Genomic DNA, 18,151 nt, shown 5'->3' with positions numbered 1-18,151 from the left:
ATGCCTTATGGTGACAGAGGAGGGGAGCAGGAGCAAAGGCTCACACATTCGTACACTGTCCCCCCATATTGTCCTCCACTCAAGATCAGATGCTCAGAGTGGGTCCTGGCCCACTTTCCAGGCATGCCGTCCCAACTGGCACTCAGTGCTGCCTCGACGTCTGATGGATTCTTTGGACCCAAATTGAGAACCCTGAGTGTGTAAGGGGATGCCCTGGACCAGCACTTGGTAGTTGGGTTCTGGACCCAGCTTAGTCCTGGTCACCTGCAGGCCCTCGAGTGAGGTTTGGAATTTGGGCGGGGGCTAGGCCTCCATCTCCAGAGTGGAGACCAGCTCCGGAGCTGCACCTCTGTGCGTCTCTAAGCACCTCCCTCTGTGTAGAACCCTTGTCAAATGGGAGGTTCAGAGCTGGCTGCATACTCGCCCCAGACCACACGCCCACCTGCCCTTGGGTGGCCAGCCATTGCCTTTGGCCCAGACCCATCCCTGCCTCAACCCAGAAGACCTCTCTGTATGCAGTCAGTGCACCTGGGAATTACAGAATAATTATGTTGAATCCGTCAATAACGCCTCTGAAAATCTCTCCTAGGATTATCATAAAATAATAAAAAATCCAATGGATATGGGGACTATTAAGAAGAGACTAGAAAATAATTATTATTGGAGTGCAAGTGAATGTATGCAGGACTTCAACACCATGTTTACAAACTGTTATATTTATAACAAGGTAAGAAGATGCATGTGGCTGGTCCCAGACCAGAATGCCTCTGTGAGCTGCCCACCAGCCCAGGGGAGACCTGGGGGGTGATCTGGGACTGGTCTGGGCACTTTGCTGCAGCTCTTGGATGGGCTCAGCATGTCACACTGTCACACTCAGGCCCCGATCCCCACATGGCGTTCCTCACGCACTGGCTGTCCCAAGAGCCATTGCCCTTGTGGGCCACATCCCTCCTGGAGGAAGTGAGGCCTTTCAGAGGAAGGTGGCGCAGACCAAGCCCTTTAAAACATCTGTACCCTGGGATCTAGACTTTCTCCATGTGGAAATGCCAAAGGAGTCAGTGCAGGCTCACGTAGGTGGGACGTCCTGGCATCTGCACGCACAGCAGTCAGAGATGGCTGAACGTGCTGTGACATCTACACACTGCCCCCCCACATGACAGGGAGCCCTGCACAATGGGGAAATGTCCACGGGGGTTTTCGGGGAGAAAAGCAGATGAGGGAAGTTCCCTGAGACCCCAGCTGCGTGAGGTCCTTGTTTCAATAGTGACTTGAAGATGGACGGGCAGGGTGCTGAGTGTAAGGCCCTCCTTTTGTCCCTGTGACAAGCGAGGGGTGGATTTCAGTCTTCATGGTTTTCTGAGTTCTTTCAAAAGTTTCCACATTAAAGTTTATTTCTTTTGCCTCCCTTCTGCCCTACCAACATCTCTTAACAAGTTTTACTTACTGATTTTAGAGAGAGGAAGGGAGACAGAAACATCGATTTGTTCTTCCACTTATTTATGCATTCATTGGTTGATTCTTGTTTATGCCATGACCAGGGATCGAACCCTCAGCCTTGGCGCACTGGGGTGACGCTCTGACCAACTGAGCTGCCCGGCCAGGGCCTCTTAATGAGTTTTTAATTAAATGTTTCTGAGCTCTGCCAGCTGTGTCCTGCAAGTGCATGGCTCCTTCCCTGGCATGTAACCTCGGCTCTCCCCGTGTCTTCAGCCCACAGATGACATAGTGCTAATGGCCCAAGCCTTAGAGAAAATTTTTCTGCAGAAAGTGGCCCAGATGCCCCAGGAGGAAGTTGAATTATTACCCCCTGCGCCCAAGGGCAAAGGCCGGAAACCGGCTGCGGGAACCCAGAGTGCAGGTAAAAGGGTTGGGTGTGGTCATTCTGTCTGGATGCCCTGGGTGGGTATTTCCTGTGGGTCCCTCAGCCCCTGTGAGCTCAGTTCCCTGTCTGTGAAGCCCAGGTAATAATGACATGAGCTCCAGGGGCCATGTCTCAGCTGTGTGGCCTTTGGTGGTGGTGTCACACAGTCTGCCTGGAGCATTCTGGGGAGGAGATCGTAGTCTTGCCATGTCCCCATGCTCCTCCTCCCGGTCTTGGCTCTGAGGCTGCCTCTTCTGGAAGCCTGGAGAAATGTCACAGCTGTCCCTTTGTGCCCTCCTAGGACTTTGCCTCTTTAGCACTTACATTCTCTGTGACAGGAGAGGGGCTGTGTCACCTGTTGGGAAGCGTGGTGGGGATGAGGTATAGCACTGGGAGCCCTGGGGTCTTACCTGGTCCTGGGACCTGGCACTGAGGTGCATACTGATGGAGAGGCTGGCCAAGGGTGGCCTAGCCCTTGAGAGAAGCTGGGCGGGTCGCCAACACTGCTGGCCATGCTGATTTGCAGATGGGGACTGTGGGTGGTTTAGTAGCTCCGTCCAAGTCACTCAGATGGTTATTGAGGGAGTCTGAGTTAACCCCTGATTTCTCGGGCACAGGCCTGCTTCTTACCTGCTGGGTTGCATGGCTTGTCCTGGCTCCCTCTTCAAACTTGGGTCCTGGTCAGAGGTGGGAGGCCTTTTGTTTGGGTGGGCTCCATGGAGGTGGCCATCATCCAGGGCCAGTGGTCTCCAGAGGAGGGGCTCCTCTGGCATCTGGGCCATAAGAGGGGATGGTCCAGGAAGCTTCTGGAAGTATTGCGTTTGCTCTGTCTGCCTGGTGGAGCCTGGTCTGTTCAACCTCCTTTCCTTGTCCTCCAGGTACGCAGCAAGTGGCGGCCGTGTCCTCTGTCTCCCCAGCCACCCCCTTTCAGAACGTCCCTCCCACTGTTTCCCAGACGCCCGTCATTGCTGCCACCCCTGTGCCAACTATCACTGCAAACGTCACATCGGTCCCTGTTCCCCCGGCTGCCGCTCCTCCTCCTCCCACGACACCCATCATCCCCGTGGTCCCTCCCACGCCTCCCGTCATCAAGGTGAGTGTCCCTGGGGCTTGAGGTTGGTCTTGCGTCTGAGCACCGGTCAGGGTTCCTGGATTGGGGCAGGCAGGAGGGGCCTCTGCCGCTTTCCCTGGCCACCAGCCGAGTGTCGGGTGTTTGGTGCATGTGACTTTTGAATGGGTCCTCGCCATCCCTGTGGGATCGGGACGCTGTTCCTGACGCAGACGGTGCTACTGAGGCTTGGAGCAGGTCACACAGCTGGTGAGGGCAGGCTGCACTTGAACCCCTGCTTCTCTGGCCCTAAAACCCTGGACTTTGCAGCCCATGGGTCCAGGTGGGGAAGGTGTGCGAGAGGAACGTGGGAGGGGCCCCGGCCCACCCCGCCCCTGTGCACACACTGATTTCCGGCCGTCAGTGTGGGGAGGGTGGTGGCCCTGCTGTGTCCTGAGGAGCTGGCCCCATCCATCGCCTCCACCTGCATCTTGCACCCATTAGTGTGAGCACCTGCACATTCGTCTCCCCTCTTGCCTGGGGACTTTTCATGGCAGGGACTGTCCTGGCAGGTCTAGGCTCAGAGTGGGTGATCCTTGCCACATCTGGGGCTGGCGGGATTGCCATCCCCCGTTCTGCCCTGAGCAGCCCTGTGCAGGCACTGACGTGTATCGTCTTCTTCGGTTTGACCCTCACAGCGACCCTCTGGGGCAGGCAGTAGTCCCCCATCTTACAGATGAGGAAGCAGGCGCTCAGAGGGGTTAATGGCTTCCCAAAGGTAACATGCCCCCTCCATTGCTTTCCTTCCCCCCTGACCTTCACTGCCTGCACTTCTGGGCGGCCCCTGGCCAGGCTGCCCCACCGTGCCCAGCTGTTTGCCCGGCTGGTTTTAGAGCATGTCCTGTTTGCCATGGCCAGATGAGCCCCCCAGGCCTCTGCAGCACATGCTTGGCATCCCGTGGGTGCCCATTAGGCGTTTGTGGATAGCCAGCTCGTGCCCCTGGCACCCTGGGGCAGCGGCTTGGCTGGGGCAGCAACCCTGATGGCGCTGTAGACAGCAGACCCCTATGAGGCCATTGGCCCAGGCGCTTGTGGCTCTGAGGGGCTCCTTTGCCTGCCTGAGCTGAGGTGCGGGGAGTTGGCTGCGTTGGTCTCAGGGACAGGGAACTCTGGCTTTGGAACACGGCCAGTGGTAGTGTCTGGAGAGACCTGTAGGCCCGGGATGCCCTGGCATTAGACATGCTCTCACTCACTGGACTCACCCCTGTGCGTGCCTGCCTTGGACATACCCACTGAAGGCTGTGTGGGTCGTTTCAGCATTGCCTTCTCTTGCGGAAAGCTCTAGCTGGCTCCCACTGCCTTTAGGGTGAAGTCTAGATACGCCCACTCAGCCCTTGCAATCCTTGGTCCCAAATCTGCTGCTGCTGCCTGTGGCCCCCCCCCCCCCCCCCAGCATGCTTTCCCCTTCTGCTCTGTATAGTTGTCCTTGGAGCATCAGTTTGGAGGCCCTTATCTGGGACTTTGGCTGTCTCGGCTGTCTCTGAGCCCGAGTCGCGCTTGGTGGCGATCCTGGTCACGGTGCCATCTCCGTAATGCGTGACTCTTGAGCCCCTGGTGCAGCGGGCCTGGGTGCCGGTTAGGTTGGGGGGGGATTGCATGCTGCACCTCACGGCTCAGGTGTGATGAGCCCACTGTGACCACAGAGCCCTAGGGACGAAGGGAGAGGGCAGCCCAGGGTAGGTTCCAAGTCCAGCCTCACCACTACCAGCTGTGTGACCTCGGGCCGGCGACGTGACCCTCGGAGCCTCCCTCCCCCGTTGCGCGGGGGCAGCTGGGAGGAGTGGGCCTGGCCAAGCCCAGCATGGCTTTGCTCGGTGCCTGGCCCGCAGCGCTTCAGAGCGCCGCTGCGACCGCTCGCCTTTCTGTGGCCAGGCTTTGTCCTGGCACCTACTCACTGGTGGTTCTGCTGTCCCAGAAAAAGGGCGTGAAGCGGAAAGCAGACACGACCACACCCACGACGTCCGCCATCACCGCCAGCCGGAGCGAGTCGCCCCCGCCGCTCTCGGACCCCAAGCAGGCCAAGGTGGTGGCACGGCGGGAGAGTGGGGGCCGGCCCATCAAGCCACCCAAGAAGGACCTGGAGGACGGCGAGGTGCCCCAGCACGCCGGCAAGAAGGGCAAGCTGTCGGAGCACCTGCGGCACTGTGACAGCATCCTCAAGGAGCTGCTGTCCAAGAAGCACGCAGCCTACGCCTGGCCTTTCTACAAGCCGGTAGACGCCGAGGCCCTGGAGCTGCACGACTACCACGACATCATCAAGCACCCGATGGACCTCAGCACTGTCAAGGTGTGTGGGCGGGTGGCCGGCCGGGGCCCTCTTTCCCTGCGCTGCCGACGTCCTAAGGGTCTGTCCTGGTGCCCAGAGCAGGGTGGGGCGCTACGGCTCCCAGGGCCTGCCCTCCAGCTCTGAGCAGGGAGAGGGGTGTGTTCTGCCCGTGGGTCCCTGAATTTGTAGCTGTGTTGTCATCCAGTCCCTTGATCCCTGTTTCGTAGTTTCTTTCCTCATCTTACCCGTCTTCCATCCCAGAGCGTTTGCAGGTTTCTGTAAAATGTTACGTTAGGCAAGGAGGGCCCTAAGCTGAAACCAGAGCCCGGCCTCCCAGCTGGGATCTTCCTGCCCCAGGGGCTCCTCCTCCCCGGGCTTGAATGGGTTTTGCTTCAGGTCAGGCCAGTGTGGACAAGCAGAGAGCAGGCTGTGCCAGGTGTGATAGAGAAAGTGCTGAGTACAGCGGCATCCAGAAGGCTAGGTTACCTCCAAGGGGGTCTTCCCCAGGTGCACACGGGGGGGGGGGGGTGTCCCTGAGCCCCTGGCTGGCTTGGGCCCCGGCACACCTGCTCTCTCTCGGGGAGACTGCCAAGCCAGCCTGGTCTCTGGCACCCTGAGAAGCTCTGTGAGCTGTCCATGTGGCCCTGGAAGGGCCCCCTGCAAAAAGGGGTGGTTGTTTCTTTCCATCAATGAGGTCTTGGCCTTGACGACTGGTCTTAGTCACTCTGCCTCGTTGGGCGGTAACACCAACTTTGGGTAGAATCTCCTGTTGCTTCCTTCCCCTGGCTGGGCCCAGGCAGGTGGATTTGTTTTGCTTTGTTTTGTTTTTTATTTTTTTAAACATATCTTTATTGACTTCAGAGAGAGGAAGGGAGAGGGAGAGAGAGAGAAAAAAACATCAGTGACCAGAGGGTTATTGATCTGCTGTCTCCTGCACACTCCCCACTGGGGATCAAGCCCACAGCCTGGGCATGTGCCCTGACCGGGAATCAAACCATGATCTCCTGGATCCTAGGTCAATGCTCAACCCCTGAGCCACGCCCAGCCAGGCCCCAGGCAGGTTTTGACCATGGAGGCAGCAGGAGTGCAGGCTCCCAGGTGTACCATCTCCGAGACTCTCTCCCCAGTGGGGTCTGTGGGGTCCTGGCTCTGGGACCCTTCACCACCAGAGAGGGCTGTGCCCCTGTCTCATTGTACCCACACAGGCGCCTATCCCCATCCAGAGAAGACCTGGCCTAGACCTGAGGAGTGAGGGGATACAGGGACAGGGTCTTTCAGAAAGGGGAGCGTTCTCGCACCCCTGCTGTTTACAGGGGCCCTGAGGCTGGAGCGATGGGGGCCCCTCCTAGAGGCAGTGCTGGGATCAAGGCCTTTGGCTTTTCAAGCCTTGAGCTGAGCCGGCAGGGGTTTGTCCCCAGGAGGGGGGCATTGTTCACAGTAGTGGTGCTCCGCATGTCTTTTTTTTTTTTTAATATATCTATTGATTTCAGAGAGAGGAAGGGAGAGGGGGGAAAGAGAGATAGAAACATCAACGATGAGAGAGTCGTTATTGATCGGCTGCCTCCTGCACGCCCCTGACTAGGGATTGAGCCCACAACCTGGGCATGCACCCTGACTGGGAATCGAACCTTGATCTCCTGGGTCCTAGGTCGATGCTGAAACCCTGAGCCATGCCCGGCTGGGCCCCACGTCTTTCCTAACCCGCCAGCTCATTCTCAGTTGCCACCTTATAGCGCCCCCCACTGGTGGCATTTTCCCCTCCACGTGCCTACTGTCTCACCTCTCCCCACTCTCCCGCCGGGCAGTCCCGTGCTTCTGTGAGGGGCGGGCAGGCTAAGAGCACCTGGGTTTTCATGGAGAAAAAAACAAATCTCATTTCGTGAATCAAGTGGGCCCCCAGCATTGGTGGAGAGACTTCCTGGAAGCTTCTCATTCCCCTGGAGCCTCTACTGTCAGGGACCTCGGCGTGTGACAGGTGACCTCATACGTAGAGCTGGAAGCTTCGGGAAAGGAAGGGGTTAGGTGGTGGTCCCGCACTGTTCATCCCCACAGGGTGCCTGCCCCTCTGTAGGGTCCTGTGTACGAGGTGTTAGGGGTCCAGCAGTGGATGATCAGAGGGCCTGTGTCTGTGTGAGCAGAGTCTGACTGTGACACTGCGCGGTGCCTCTCACGCCCTGTTGCTTGTGTGTTACAGAAGAAGATGGACAGCCGCGAGTACCCAGACGCACAAAGCTTTGCAGCTGACATCCGGTTAATGTTCTCCAACTGCTACAAGTACAACCCGCCAGACCACGAGGTGGTGGCCATGGCCAGGAAGCTGCAGGTAACCCGAGGCGCTCTCTGGGGAGAGTACTGGGCACAGGTGGGGTCAGCAGCTCCGGGCAGGGTCCTAGGAAAGACACAGGCTTCTCAGAGGACGTCCAGCGGGGAGGCCACGGGGAGCCTCATCTACGCAACACATTTGTCCTGGTGGTGGCCAAATGCTGGCCAGGCCCCCAGCCTGCTTCCCAGGACTTGGTGACAAACTGGCCCCTCTGCCTTCCAGGAGCTGCGGGCTCAGGTTAGGGTGGGCAGTGAGCAGGACGTTCTAGCCAACGGTGAGAGGGAGAAGGCTGATGTCCCCTCTCCCGTAGCCTTACTGACTGAAGGTTCCCATCAATTCCTGTGCTGGGGGTGAAGGTGGGGGGCTTTTAGTGAGGCTGGTGGATGTTGTATCAGATGACGGCGGCCTGTGCAGCCTTTTGCTCTCCTGGCAACAATTGCAGACGGCATGTGGGAGGAAACAGCTGTAGGAGGCTTGTCTGGCCACCAGTGTGGGACTCTGTCTGGGCACACCAGCCTCACACACAGTGTGCTGCACCCCACCCCCTCGAGGGTGCTTTCCCGCCAGCCTGGCTGCTGCCCACGTATTTCAGTGCTCAGGGCCTATTATTTCTCCTTGCCGTGGATTGCGTGGGCTGGTGCTTTGGTAATAACAGCACTGATGTTTTAGATGTCACGGGGTCAGAAAACTTTCTTTTTGGAGGAAAGTAAGAATTATGGACGTCTCCTCCTCGGTAGTTTTTCCTTTTACGGGACCCAGAACCTTTGTTTCCTAAGAGGTTTCTAGTCCCTTGCTGAGAACCCTTTTGAAAACCCTGTGGAGGGGCTCATGGCGTCCCCCTCGGTCACCAGGCCCCAGACCAGGGATGCAGGAAGAGCCTGCGCTCCCCCTGCTGGGTCCTGCTGTCTCACAGGGACTTACAGGACCGCGGAAGGCTTACGTGTTATTAAGGGACAGGCGGGCCACTCCCTAGAAGGGTGGCTATATCTGTGGCTGTTGGCCCTGCATCCCTGGCCCCGGCCCTGCACTCAGTGCCTAGAGAGGGTGGGGGAGCCAGCTGGGCTGCCGCCTCGGTGTAGCTCTGAGGGCATCTCGGGGATGCTGGGTGCCTACTCTGAGTGGCTTCCCCAGGGGTGTCCAGGACCTCAGGTCGCCTCTGCTCCCCCACAGGATGTGTTTGAGATGCGGTTTGCCAAGATGCCAGATGAGCCGGCGGAGGCTCCCGCACTGCCTACCCCCGCAGCCCCGGTGGTGAGCAAGGGCACAGAGAGCAGCCGCAGCAGCGAGGAGAGCTCCTCGGACTCGGGTAGCTCGGACTCGGAGGAGGAGCGGGCCACCAGGCTGGCAGAGTTGCAGGAGCAGGTGAGCCTTGTCTGTGTCCCCTCCCACAAGCCGTGGCAGTCCTTCCTTGCAGTGTCCTGGGAGGAGACCCGGGACGTGTTAGCTCCGAGGGCCCCCTTGGAGGTTCCTGCAGACCTGGGGCCGTGCTACTTTCCCGGAGCCCTGGTCGGCCCTGGGTGCCCACGCACTGTCCCATAAAGGTCTGGGAGGGAAGTATTGGCAGAAGCCACGCCGTGTGGGCCAGCTGCCTGTTGCTGTGGGGTGGTGGGGCGCAGGCTCCCTCGGGAATGAGGCTGTCCTCCCCTGGCCTCTGACCACCGTGCCCCCTGCTTCACTCCTCTTTTGCAAAATGGGTCTCATGCCCCCCTCATTTCAGTTGTTTTGACGATGAATTGAGAAAAACGTGAAGAATTGTTTTCCCCGAGTGTCTGGCAGCCAGCAGGTGCATGATTTCTGGGGCTTCTGGCAGGGAGAAGAGAGCAGAGTGGAGATGGCCCCGCGGTCACCAGAGTGGGGTGGGCGTTTGACTTTGACTGGAGCCTCGTTAGAGATGACGCTGCCGGGAAGACGGCCCTGAGGTGCAGCTGTCGGCCCAGGTTGCCGTCTCAGCCCCTGCACCTGCCGGAGGCTGGAGCTTGTCTGCTCCCCTGCCCGGGGCAGCGTGTGGTCGCCCCTCGTGCCCGGGGGCCGCTGAAAGGAGAACATAGAGCACTTAGCACCCTGCCAGCGCGCGTCGGCACCGGGACCGTTCCGATTCTCTAGACCTGCTGTGTGAACAACTAACTCCTTTGTGCAGCCGGTTAAGGCTCTGTCTTCCTCACCTGAAAAATAAAAACGAATAAGAAAACGTCAGCTACTATTTATCGAGTCCTTACTGTGCCACCCGCCCCGGGCCGAGCGTTTCGCCAGGCTGCTCTGCTGCTCCCCGAGCCGCCCCGTTGCAGTTTCCCCGAGGAAACCGGCCCAGCGATGGGGCAGCGGGGGGCGGGGGGTGGGCAGAGCGTGGCTCGGACGCCACGTGCTCCTGGCGCCCGTCTGGTCCCCGAGGCGCGGCGTGGCCCAGGGGCGCCCGGCTCAGCTCCCACCCGGTTGCAGAAGCTCCAGGGGCGCCCGAGCCGCAGGGAGCCCCTCTCAGCCGCCCGCTCTTTTCCAGCTGAAGGCTGTGCACGAGCAGCTGGCCGCCCTGTCTCAGGCCCCCGTGAATAAGCCAAAGAGGAAGAAGGAGAAGAAGGAGAAGGAGAAGAGAAGGAAGGACAAAGACAAGGACAAGGAGAGGCACAAGGCCAGGGCCGAGGAGGAGAGGAAGGCCAAGGCCGCCCCGCCCGCCAAGCAGGCGCAGCCCAAGAAGGCGCCCACCAAGAAGGCCAACAGCACGACCGTGGCCAGCAGGTGGGCCCGGCTCCGGCCCAGCGCCTCGTGCCCTGGGGGCTGTCCCGGGAGTGCTGGGTGTGGGGCGTGGGCCCTTGGCTTCCAGCCCTGGTGACTCAGATCCTAGGCCGCTGCACAGATAGCAGGGTAGGGGCGCGGTGGTCCTTGTCTCACCCCCACCCCCCCTTTGTAGGGAGGCCAGGAAGGCGATGGGCTCCAGAGGGTGTTGTGCAGCTCTCCGTGGGGGCTGGTCTCCGTCGTGGGCATGGGAGCTGGCACAGCTGCCTGGCGGGACCCTCGGCGTCTCGAGGCCTTGGGGACATTTTGCTGGTTTGGCCCAAGAGTTTAATTTGGGGACATCGGGCTTGTGGGGACTTGGGCTCTTGGCATTTCACTCCCACCAGCCTGGTAGGCAAGAGGGTCGCCGTGGCACAGATCAGCTCTGTGGCCCATCCATCGCACCGTGGCCAGGCGCTGCCCTGAGGCATGCCCGCTGCTGACAGGCAGGGATGACGGTGGGAGGCAAGGATGGGGGGGAAGGTGCTTGGGGCCGGGGTGCCTCCCCTGGTAGGGTAAGGAGGAAGGCTTCTTGGAGGAGGGGTGGCAGCTGCACAGGAGCAAGCCTGCCCGTAGAGGGTCCGGACAACGTGGCTCCCAAGAATCAGGAGTGGCGGGCCAGTGCCACAGAGGCCAGCAGATCTGTTCTTTGTGAGAATTAGGGCAAGTTGGCACCCCCGAGGTTGGGAGGAGGGTAGGCTGAGGCAGCCAAGGTTGGCTGGCTTTGTTGGGGTGTTGGCATTTTATCCTCAGAGTGAATGAAGGGGAGTCATGAGCATTTAAAAGCAGTCAGATCCTGGCCTCTTAGTGGGAGCAAGAGGGAAGAAAGGCGGCCCCTCGGAGGTGACTGGTTTTGCAGGCGTGCGTGGCCGGTGTGGCCGTGGAGGGGCGGCGGGTTGCTTTGAGAACTGTTTGGTAGGCAGAAGGGTCAGGCCTTCGTCCCTTACAGTGGGAGGAGGGGGCATGCAGAGCGGGCGGTGGGAGAAGTTAGGCTTTTTTGTACTGTCTGTCTGGTTTTGGTATTAGTATAATGCTGGTCTCAAAAATGAGTTGAGAACTGTTCCTCCTCTTCCCGTTTTCTGGGGTAGATCGGTCGAATTGGTATTAATTTGTAAATATTGGCAGCCCGGCCGGGCATGGCTCAGCGGTTGAGCATCGACCTAGGATCCAGGCGATCGGGGTTCGATTCCCGGTCAGGGCACATGCCCGGGTTGCGGGCTCGATCCCCAGTCGGGGGCGAGCAGGAGGCAGCCGATCAGTGACTCTCTCATCATTGATGTTTCTCTCTCTCTCTCCCTCTCCTTTCCTCTCTCTGAAATCAATATAAAGATATATTTAAAAAAAAAAAAGATTTAAATAAATATTGGTAGAACTCACCAGTGAAAAGTAGGTTTTTAACCATGAATTCATTTATCTTAATAGATGAGGCCCGGTCAGGTTATCAGTTTGTTCTTGAGTGAGTTTTGGGGGTTTGTGCCTTTCAGGCCGTTGCTCCATTTCACCTAAATTGTGGCGTCGACGGGTTGTAGTGCCCTCTTGTCCTCCTAACGCCGGCAGGGCCTGCAGTGATTTCCTTTCTTCCATTCCTGATAGTGGTCATTTGTGTCTTTTTCCTGATGAGCCTGGAGAGAGAGAGATTGATCAGTTTTATCGGTCGGTCTAAGATCCAGTGTTTGGTTTCATTGGTTTCTCTGTTCGCACTTTTTTCCTTCATTTTTACTATTTCCTTTTGCTTGGCTCGGGCTTAATTTGCTCTCCTTTTTCCAGCTGCTTCAAGTAGAAGCTTAGAGGATTGACTTGAGACCTTTTCTTATAGAGTATTTAATGCTATATGTTTCCATCTAAATAAACATTGCCTTAACTGGACCCCTCAAATTCAATACGTTGTGATTTCCTTTTATTCAAAATTTTATTTTCCTTCAGACTTCCTCTTTGACCATGGGTTCTTCAGAAGTGTGTTGTCTAATTTCCAAATATATGGGGATTTTTCTACATACTTTTCAGTTATTGATTTCTAGTTTAATTCTATGAGGGTCAGCGATCAACACTTTAACGTTTGTTAAGATTTGTCGTATGGCCCAGAATCGGTGAAGGCTCCATGTGCACTTGAGAAGAAAGTGTCTATTCTCCTGCTGTGTGTGGATGTCAGTTAGGAAAAACCAACCCAATAAAACCACCCAAGCAGGCAAAAACCTGATAGGTTGACTTGGTTGACAGGTGTCAGCTCTTCTCTCTTCTTGCTGACTTACCTGTTTTATTAATTACCAAGAGAAAATTCCTGAATTCTCCAACTATAGTGGTGGGTTTTTCCATTTTCCCTTTAGCTCTGTTGGCCTTTGCTTCATGTATTTTGAAGCTTGGTTTTTATTTTTTAATTTTTAAAAAATACATATTTTGGTTGATTTCAGAGAGAGGAAGGGAGAGGGAGAAACATCAATGATGAGAGAGTCATTGATCGGCTGCCTCCTGCATGCCCCCTGCTGGGGATTGAGCCCGAAACCTGGGCACATGCCCTGACCAGGAATCGAACCGTGATCTCCTGGATCCTAGGTCAACACTCAACCACTGAGCCACACCGGCTGGGCGAAGCTTGGGTTTGAGATGCACACACGTTTAGGACTGTGATGTCTTCTTGGTCAGGAGACCGTTTTATCATTATGCAGTGTCCCTCTTTTTTCTGATAATCCTGTTTTTGAATCCTCTTAGTCTGAAACTAATATAGCTACTATGGTCTTCCTTTGATTAGTGTCTGGTTGATTTTTTTTTTCTCTGCATCGTTTTACTTTTACCCTACTTCTGTCTTTGTATTTAAAGTTGGGTTTGTGTAGACAGCATGTAAATCAGGTCTTGTTTCTTATACAACCTGTTCATCTCTTTTGTTTTAGTTGGTGTGTTTAGATTGTTTATGTTTAGTGTAATTATTAATACACTTGGGTTTTGGTTTACCAGTTCATGTCCTGTCTGTCCCCTCTGTTCTTACTTCCTCTGTCCTTTTCCCTGTCTTCTTTTGGGTGACTTAAATATAGAGGTCAGTGTTTGACCCGTTGAGTGGGAGATGCCTGTGGGGCATTGAGGGTAGTTGTTTCCTGGATGAGGCCTGGAAACCACCCAGCTGGGAGCAGCCTCTGCTGTGACCTGGGAGCAGGGTCTTCCATGTCCCTGGAGACATACCTGCAGCCCTCAGGCAGCCAGCCTGGCTTCTCTGCCTGGGGCACCACTTTGGGCATTTCCCTTGGTAAGAGGACATGGTCCTGGAGACGACGGAGCCAGACAGAAGGGGGGAGGCACTCCATAGGGGACGGGGGGGGCGACAAGGGACAAGGCTCCATGCCATGACACTCTTTGCCTTCTGCCTCAGACAGCCGAAGAAGGGTGGCAAGCAGGCTTCGGCCTCCTACGACTCGGAGGAGGAGGAGGAGGGCCTGCCCATGAGCTACGATGAGAAGCGCCAGCTGAGCCTGGACATCAACCGGCTGCCCGGGGAGAAGCTGGGCCGGGTGGTACACATCATCCAGTCCCGGGAGCCCTCGCTCAGGGACTCCAACCCCGACGAGATAGAGATCGACTTTGAGACTCTGAAACCCACCACTCTGCGGGAGCTTGAGAGATACGTCAAGTCTTGTTTACAGAAGAAGCAAAGGAAACCGTTCTGTAAGTCGCTGGGTGGAGCTTGGCCCTCGCAGCCCCCTTGCCTCCCGCTCCTCTGCAGCCCTGGGTGGAAAGCCAGGCAGCCCCTTGCCCCGCATCCCACCTGTCTGTGCTCAGCTGGGGACAGAGGACTTAGCTGAGACTGGGGTCATTGCTGAGACTGAGGGATTGCTGTGGCCACAGCGAGGGAGAACTGTGAGGCAGGATCAGGGCTTCATGTCGCAGCTCTGCCTTTCACACGGGGGTGTCACTGAGCCACACACGTCCTGTCCACTTTTGTTTGGAGCGGGAATGGTGGAGGAGGAGGTTTGGAGGAGGAGGAGGGCCTGCCCATGAGCTTGGGAGACGGTAGGCTGACCTCCAGCCCCCACCTCAGAGATTTTGTGATAGTTAAAGAAAAGGCTGCATGTGAGGAGCGCTTGGGACATGCAGACAGGGTTTCCTAGTGTCAGCCAGCCCTGTGGTCAGGCGGGGGTTGCAGACGCCCAGGTGCCAAGGGGTGCGCTTGGTGGCTGGCTACCTGTCTCTCCTCTGCCCCGCCGTCTCAGCATCGTCCTCTCCCATAGCGACAAGCGGGAAGAAGCAGGCAGCCAAGTCGAAGGAGGAGTTAGCTCAGGAAAAGAAGAAGGAGCTGGAGAAGCGGCTGCAGGACGTCAGCGGGCAGCTGAGCAACAGGAAGCCCGCCAAGAAAGGTACCCATGGGCCGTGCTGCCCCAGGGCATGGTGTCCCCTGCAGCCGCTTGCTGCTCTGTCCAGAGGGGGATGGCCCGGGCAGTCTTGGTCTTCCACCATGTCAGGAGGCCCCAATTTTGTTATCTGTAAATGGGACAGAACCCCAGCCTTGCAGGGAGGTTGAGCATATGGGAGGTGTGGACCACTTTCTAGAACGCCCGCAGGGGGCTCTTGGAAGGGCCCAGCTACAGTGTTTGGGGACTGGGCCCCATAGCTTGGGAGATGGTAGGCTGACCTCCAGCCCCCACAACGAGCTTTCTGGCTGCCCCCAGGCTGTAACACCTGTTCTCACATGTTAACCGACAGCACAGGTGGAGGGAGGCTGACTCCCAGCCCAGGCCTTGTGCTTTGTGGACTGCAGGGTCTTATTTTAGGGGAGCAGGTGGTTTGACGCCTTGTCTCCTTTCTCTGGAGCCTGTAAGGAGGGGCAAAGACCTTTTTCCCAGCCCAGGGACAGTGGGGCCAGGTGGTGGTGGTCATCGTTGGGTCTCATTTCAATGATCATGTAGCAGCCGGTGCTGCATCCTTGCCAGGCCCTGCTGCCCAGTGCCGAAATGCTAGTAGCCCTGCCTACTCCACCAAAGGCTGGGGAGCTCCCCTGGGTCACCCCTGGGAAGGGCAGAATGGTGGCTCATTGCTGCTGCCTGGCGCCACCTGACTGATGGGTGGGTGGGTATCTTTCTGTATCAGTAGGTGGGGATGCTTAGCCCCCACCCACATCCATCATTCCCTCTTAGTAGATTGTGTTCATTTTTTTTTCTGTCTCTGGTGTATTAGATGGTTTGTTGACCTCTGAGATATATATATTCTCTTTAAGTATTTTTTATTACTTATGTGTTTTTCTAGATGATTTCAAAATGACAATATTACAGATGTCCCCCATTTGAACTATATTTACTCATCACACTTCTGACACCAAATGTGTGGGGGTTTTCTCACACTGGTGGTCCAATCTCCGACACCAGCTGGGTGTCCAGAAATTCAGTTCAGTCCTAACACCATCTACTCAGAGTTAGTGCAGACTCCACAGAAAAAGGACTCAGCCCCACAAGACCGCCCCACCTCAGACTCCAGGTGCAAATCCTAGGCCTCCTGCACCTCTGACCCTCTTACTGGCTATAACTCTCGGTTCCCACGATCCCCTCCTCAGTTCAGTCATGTGCTACAACAGCTCACAGAACTCCGGAAAATGTCATACTTCCTGTTAGGGTTTATTATTATGAAGAGTATAACTCAGGAGTGCAGCCAGGGGTAAGAGATGCACAGGGCCAGGGGTGGTGGCGAGGAGCTGCCTTGCCCTCTCGGGATGGCCACCCTCCCAGCTCCTCCATGTGCCCCACTTCAGCCCCCCTCTCCCGGAGATGGGGTGGGAGCTCAAAGTTCCCATCTCCTAATGGCTTAGTCTTCCTGGTGACCAGCCCCATCCTGTGGCTATCTGCCCGCCCCCCCAGTCAGAGTCACTCATGAGCATAAACTCAGGAGGTGTGATCCAAAGGAGCTCCTTTCAGATAACAACATTCTTATCCTCTGGGAATTCCAAGGGTCTTAGGACTATGCCAGGAACCAGGACAGACACCCGATACATGTCTTACAGTACCACAACCTCATTAACGCATTGATCCATTTCAACAAATACGTGTTCATATCTATCAAGTGACGGGGTCAAGAAGTGGGTGGGTGATGGCATGAGGTGGGGTGTGTAGCGGTGGATGTTCTGCAGAAGCCGTGTTGATGGATGAAGGAGTGGTGGAGCCGCGTGGGTGTGAGCGGGGTGAGCCAGGTGAGCAGAGCGTTCCTCTCACCTGCTGCATCTCCCCCAGAGAAATCGGGCACGGCGCCCCCTGGAGGGCCTTCCCGGCTCAGCAGCAGCAGCTCCTCTGAGTCCGGGAGCAGCAGCTCCAGCGGATCCAGCTCAGACAGCAGTGACTCGGAGTAAGGAATCAAGTTGGGCTTGGCCAGCACTCAGCCCCTCCGGTGGCCGCCGCACACGCCGACCTCTGCAGTGTCCCCTCCTACAGTTAATATACTACTTCTGTTCATGGTGTGCAGGTTTCTTTTTAATCCAGTGTTACGGTATCTTCCCGTTTTTGCTTTAATAGGTCAAAGGTCTTTTTTTGTGTATACACTAGACTTTATGAGAAGGTGTGAATCTGCATAAAGTCTTTTCTTTGCCACTGAATTTGATCGCTTGGAGATGACAACTTCAGATGCTAACCTGGTAACTAGATAAACACGGAAGATGTCATCTGAATGTTCCTGCAAAACCCCTTTTCTTATGCCCAACCTGGTCCAGAAAGAATTTTTTCAAAGGCAGTTTCTCTAAGGTGGTTCTGTATTTGGAAGCTGTTAGCTTCATCTCTTGAGCCCTGAGCTCTGACCCTCGTGTCCGAGGGCCACCTCCTCCTGCAGGGGCTGAGGACAGAGGTGCTGAGCTAGACAAGGGGATCGCCATGGCTCCCATCAGAGCTTTGTGGGTGGGGGCAAGCGAGGGTGGGCGTGTGTGGAAGGGGGGAGTGGAGTTTTTCTGATCTTTGTGATGTCAGGAGCTCCCGGGAGGGGATACAGTGGTTGCGTGTGCAGGTTTCCATACACTGAAACTTTTACCTCAACTTAAAAAAAAGAAAAGATTAAAAAAAAAAAAAGGAGACTTTTTTTGTAAGGATCAGCAATTTTCTATGAAAGTCCAGCCCAATGTGTGTCCCCACCTTGTTGTTAGCGCTCCCGCGGCCGCACACTCCAGAACCATTTTCCCAATTTCATGTATATATGAATACTTTATTTATTAACACCATTGGTCATTTTTTTTAAAAAAAGAAGAAAAACAGAACAAAATAAATGCATTAAAACAGTAGCAGAGATGCAGGCCCCCGTCGTGGTTTGCAGGAGAGCCCAGGTGCTCCAGGTGCTACCCCGTCCCTGCCGGTGCTCAATCCCGTCTGCGCACCACCCCGGGCCGTCGGGGGGTCGCTCTTTCTGTGTGTGCGTGAGGCTCGGAGACTTGCAGCTATAGACAGCTTCCCGCTGCAGCACGCTCTGTTTATTTGGGTGGTTTAGTTGTTTTGTACTCTCTTCTGGTCTCTTTAGGACTGTTTTAAAAGAAACCAATTTAGGGAACCCCAGTTATATAATATAAACTTTGTAATCTGAGAGGAAGAAATGTATAGTAAATCTAAGTCTTGATTTTTAACTTTCTATTGTAAAGAAAATAATAATATACAGAGTTTAACAGAAGGTTATGTTCTGGTTTTGTTTTTTCCAGAGGCTCCCATACGGCCTTTTGAGTGCAGGGATGCCCTCCACTGCCTGCCTAGGTTCTGAGCATTGTGGCTCCGGCCAAGAATGCACGGTCAGTTGGCCTTCCTGGCCCTGACCTCCAGATGGGAGCCCCTCACCTCCCGGCCTCCAAGGGAGGCGCTGTGGCCCCCACTGCCCTATGCCGTCTTCCAG

At 56.1% G+C, this 18,151-nt stretch overlaps 1 protein-coding gene across 6 annotated transcripts in view; it reads left to right on the top strand.

Moving 5' to 3' along the window:
• Positions 1-17,359, top strand: part of BRD3 (bromodomain containing 3) — a 37,013-nt gene extending 19,654 nt beyond the window's left edge. For 4 of the 6 annotated variants that reach the window (XM_081151572.1, XM_081151573.1, XM_081151571.1 and 1 more), the window contains exons 3-12: positions 590-727; positions 1,711-1,858; positions 2,740-2,954; positions 4,885-5,256; positions 7,430-7,558; positions 8,729-8,920; positions 10,053-10,288; positions 13,683-13,975; positions 14,539-14,664; positions 16,525-17,359. In XM_081151572.1, the coding sequence (XP_081007698.1) occupies positions 590-727; positions 1,711-1,858; positions 2,740-2,954; positions 4,885-5,256; positions 7,430-7,558; positions 8,729-8,920; positions 10,053-10,288; positions 13,683-13,975; positions 14,539-14,664; positions 16,525-16,640 (1,965 nt within the window). In that variant the 3' untranslated portion in view covers positions 16,641-17,359. The remainder of the gene's footprint in view (positions 1-589; positions 728-1,710; positions 1,859-2,739; positions 2,955-4,884; positions 5,257-7,429; positions 7,559-8,728; positions 8,921-10,052; positions 10,289-13,682; positions 13,976-14,538; positions 14,665-16,524) is intronic. The other 2 variants (XM_081151574.1, XM_081151575.1) reach the window with 2 other exon arrangements.
• Positions 17,360-18,151: the final 792 nt, after the last annotated feature.

The sequence above is a fragment of the Miniopterus schreibersii genome, assembly GCF_964146895.1.
Source record: "Miniopterus schreibersii genome assembly, chromosome: 11".
Taxonomy (NCBI): Eukaryota; Metazoa; Chordata; class Mammalia; order Chiroptera; family Miniopteridae; genus Miniopterus; species Miniopterus schreibersii.
This window is presented reverse-complemented; position numbering and strand designations above follow the sequence as displayed.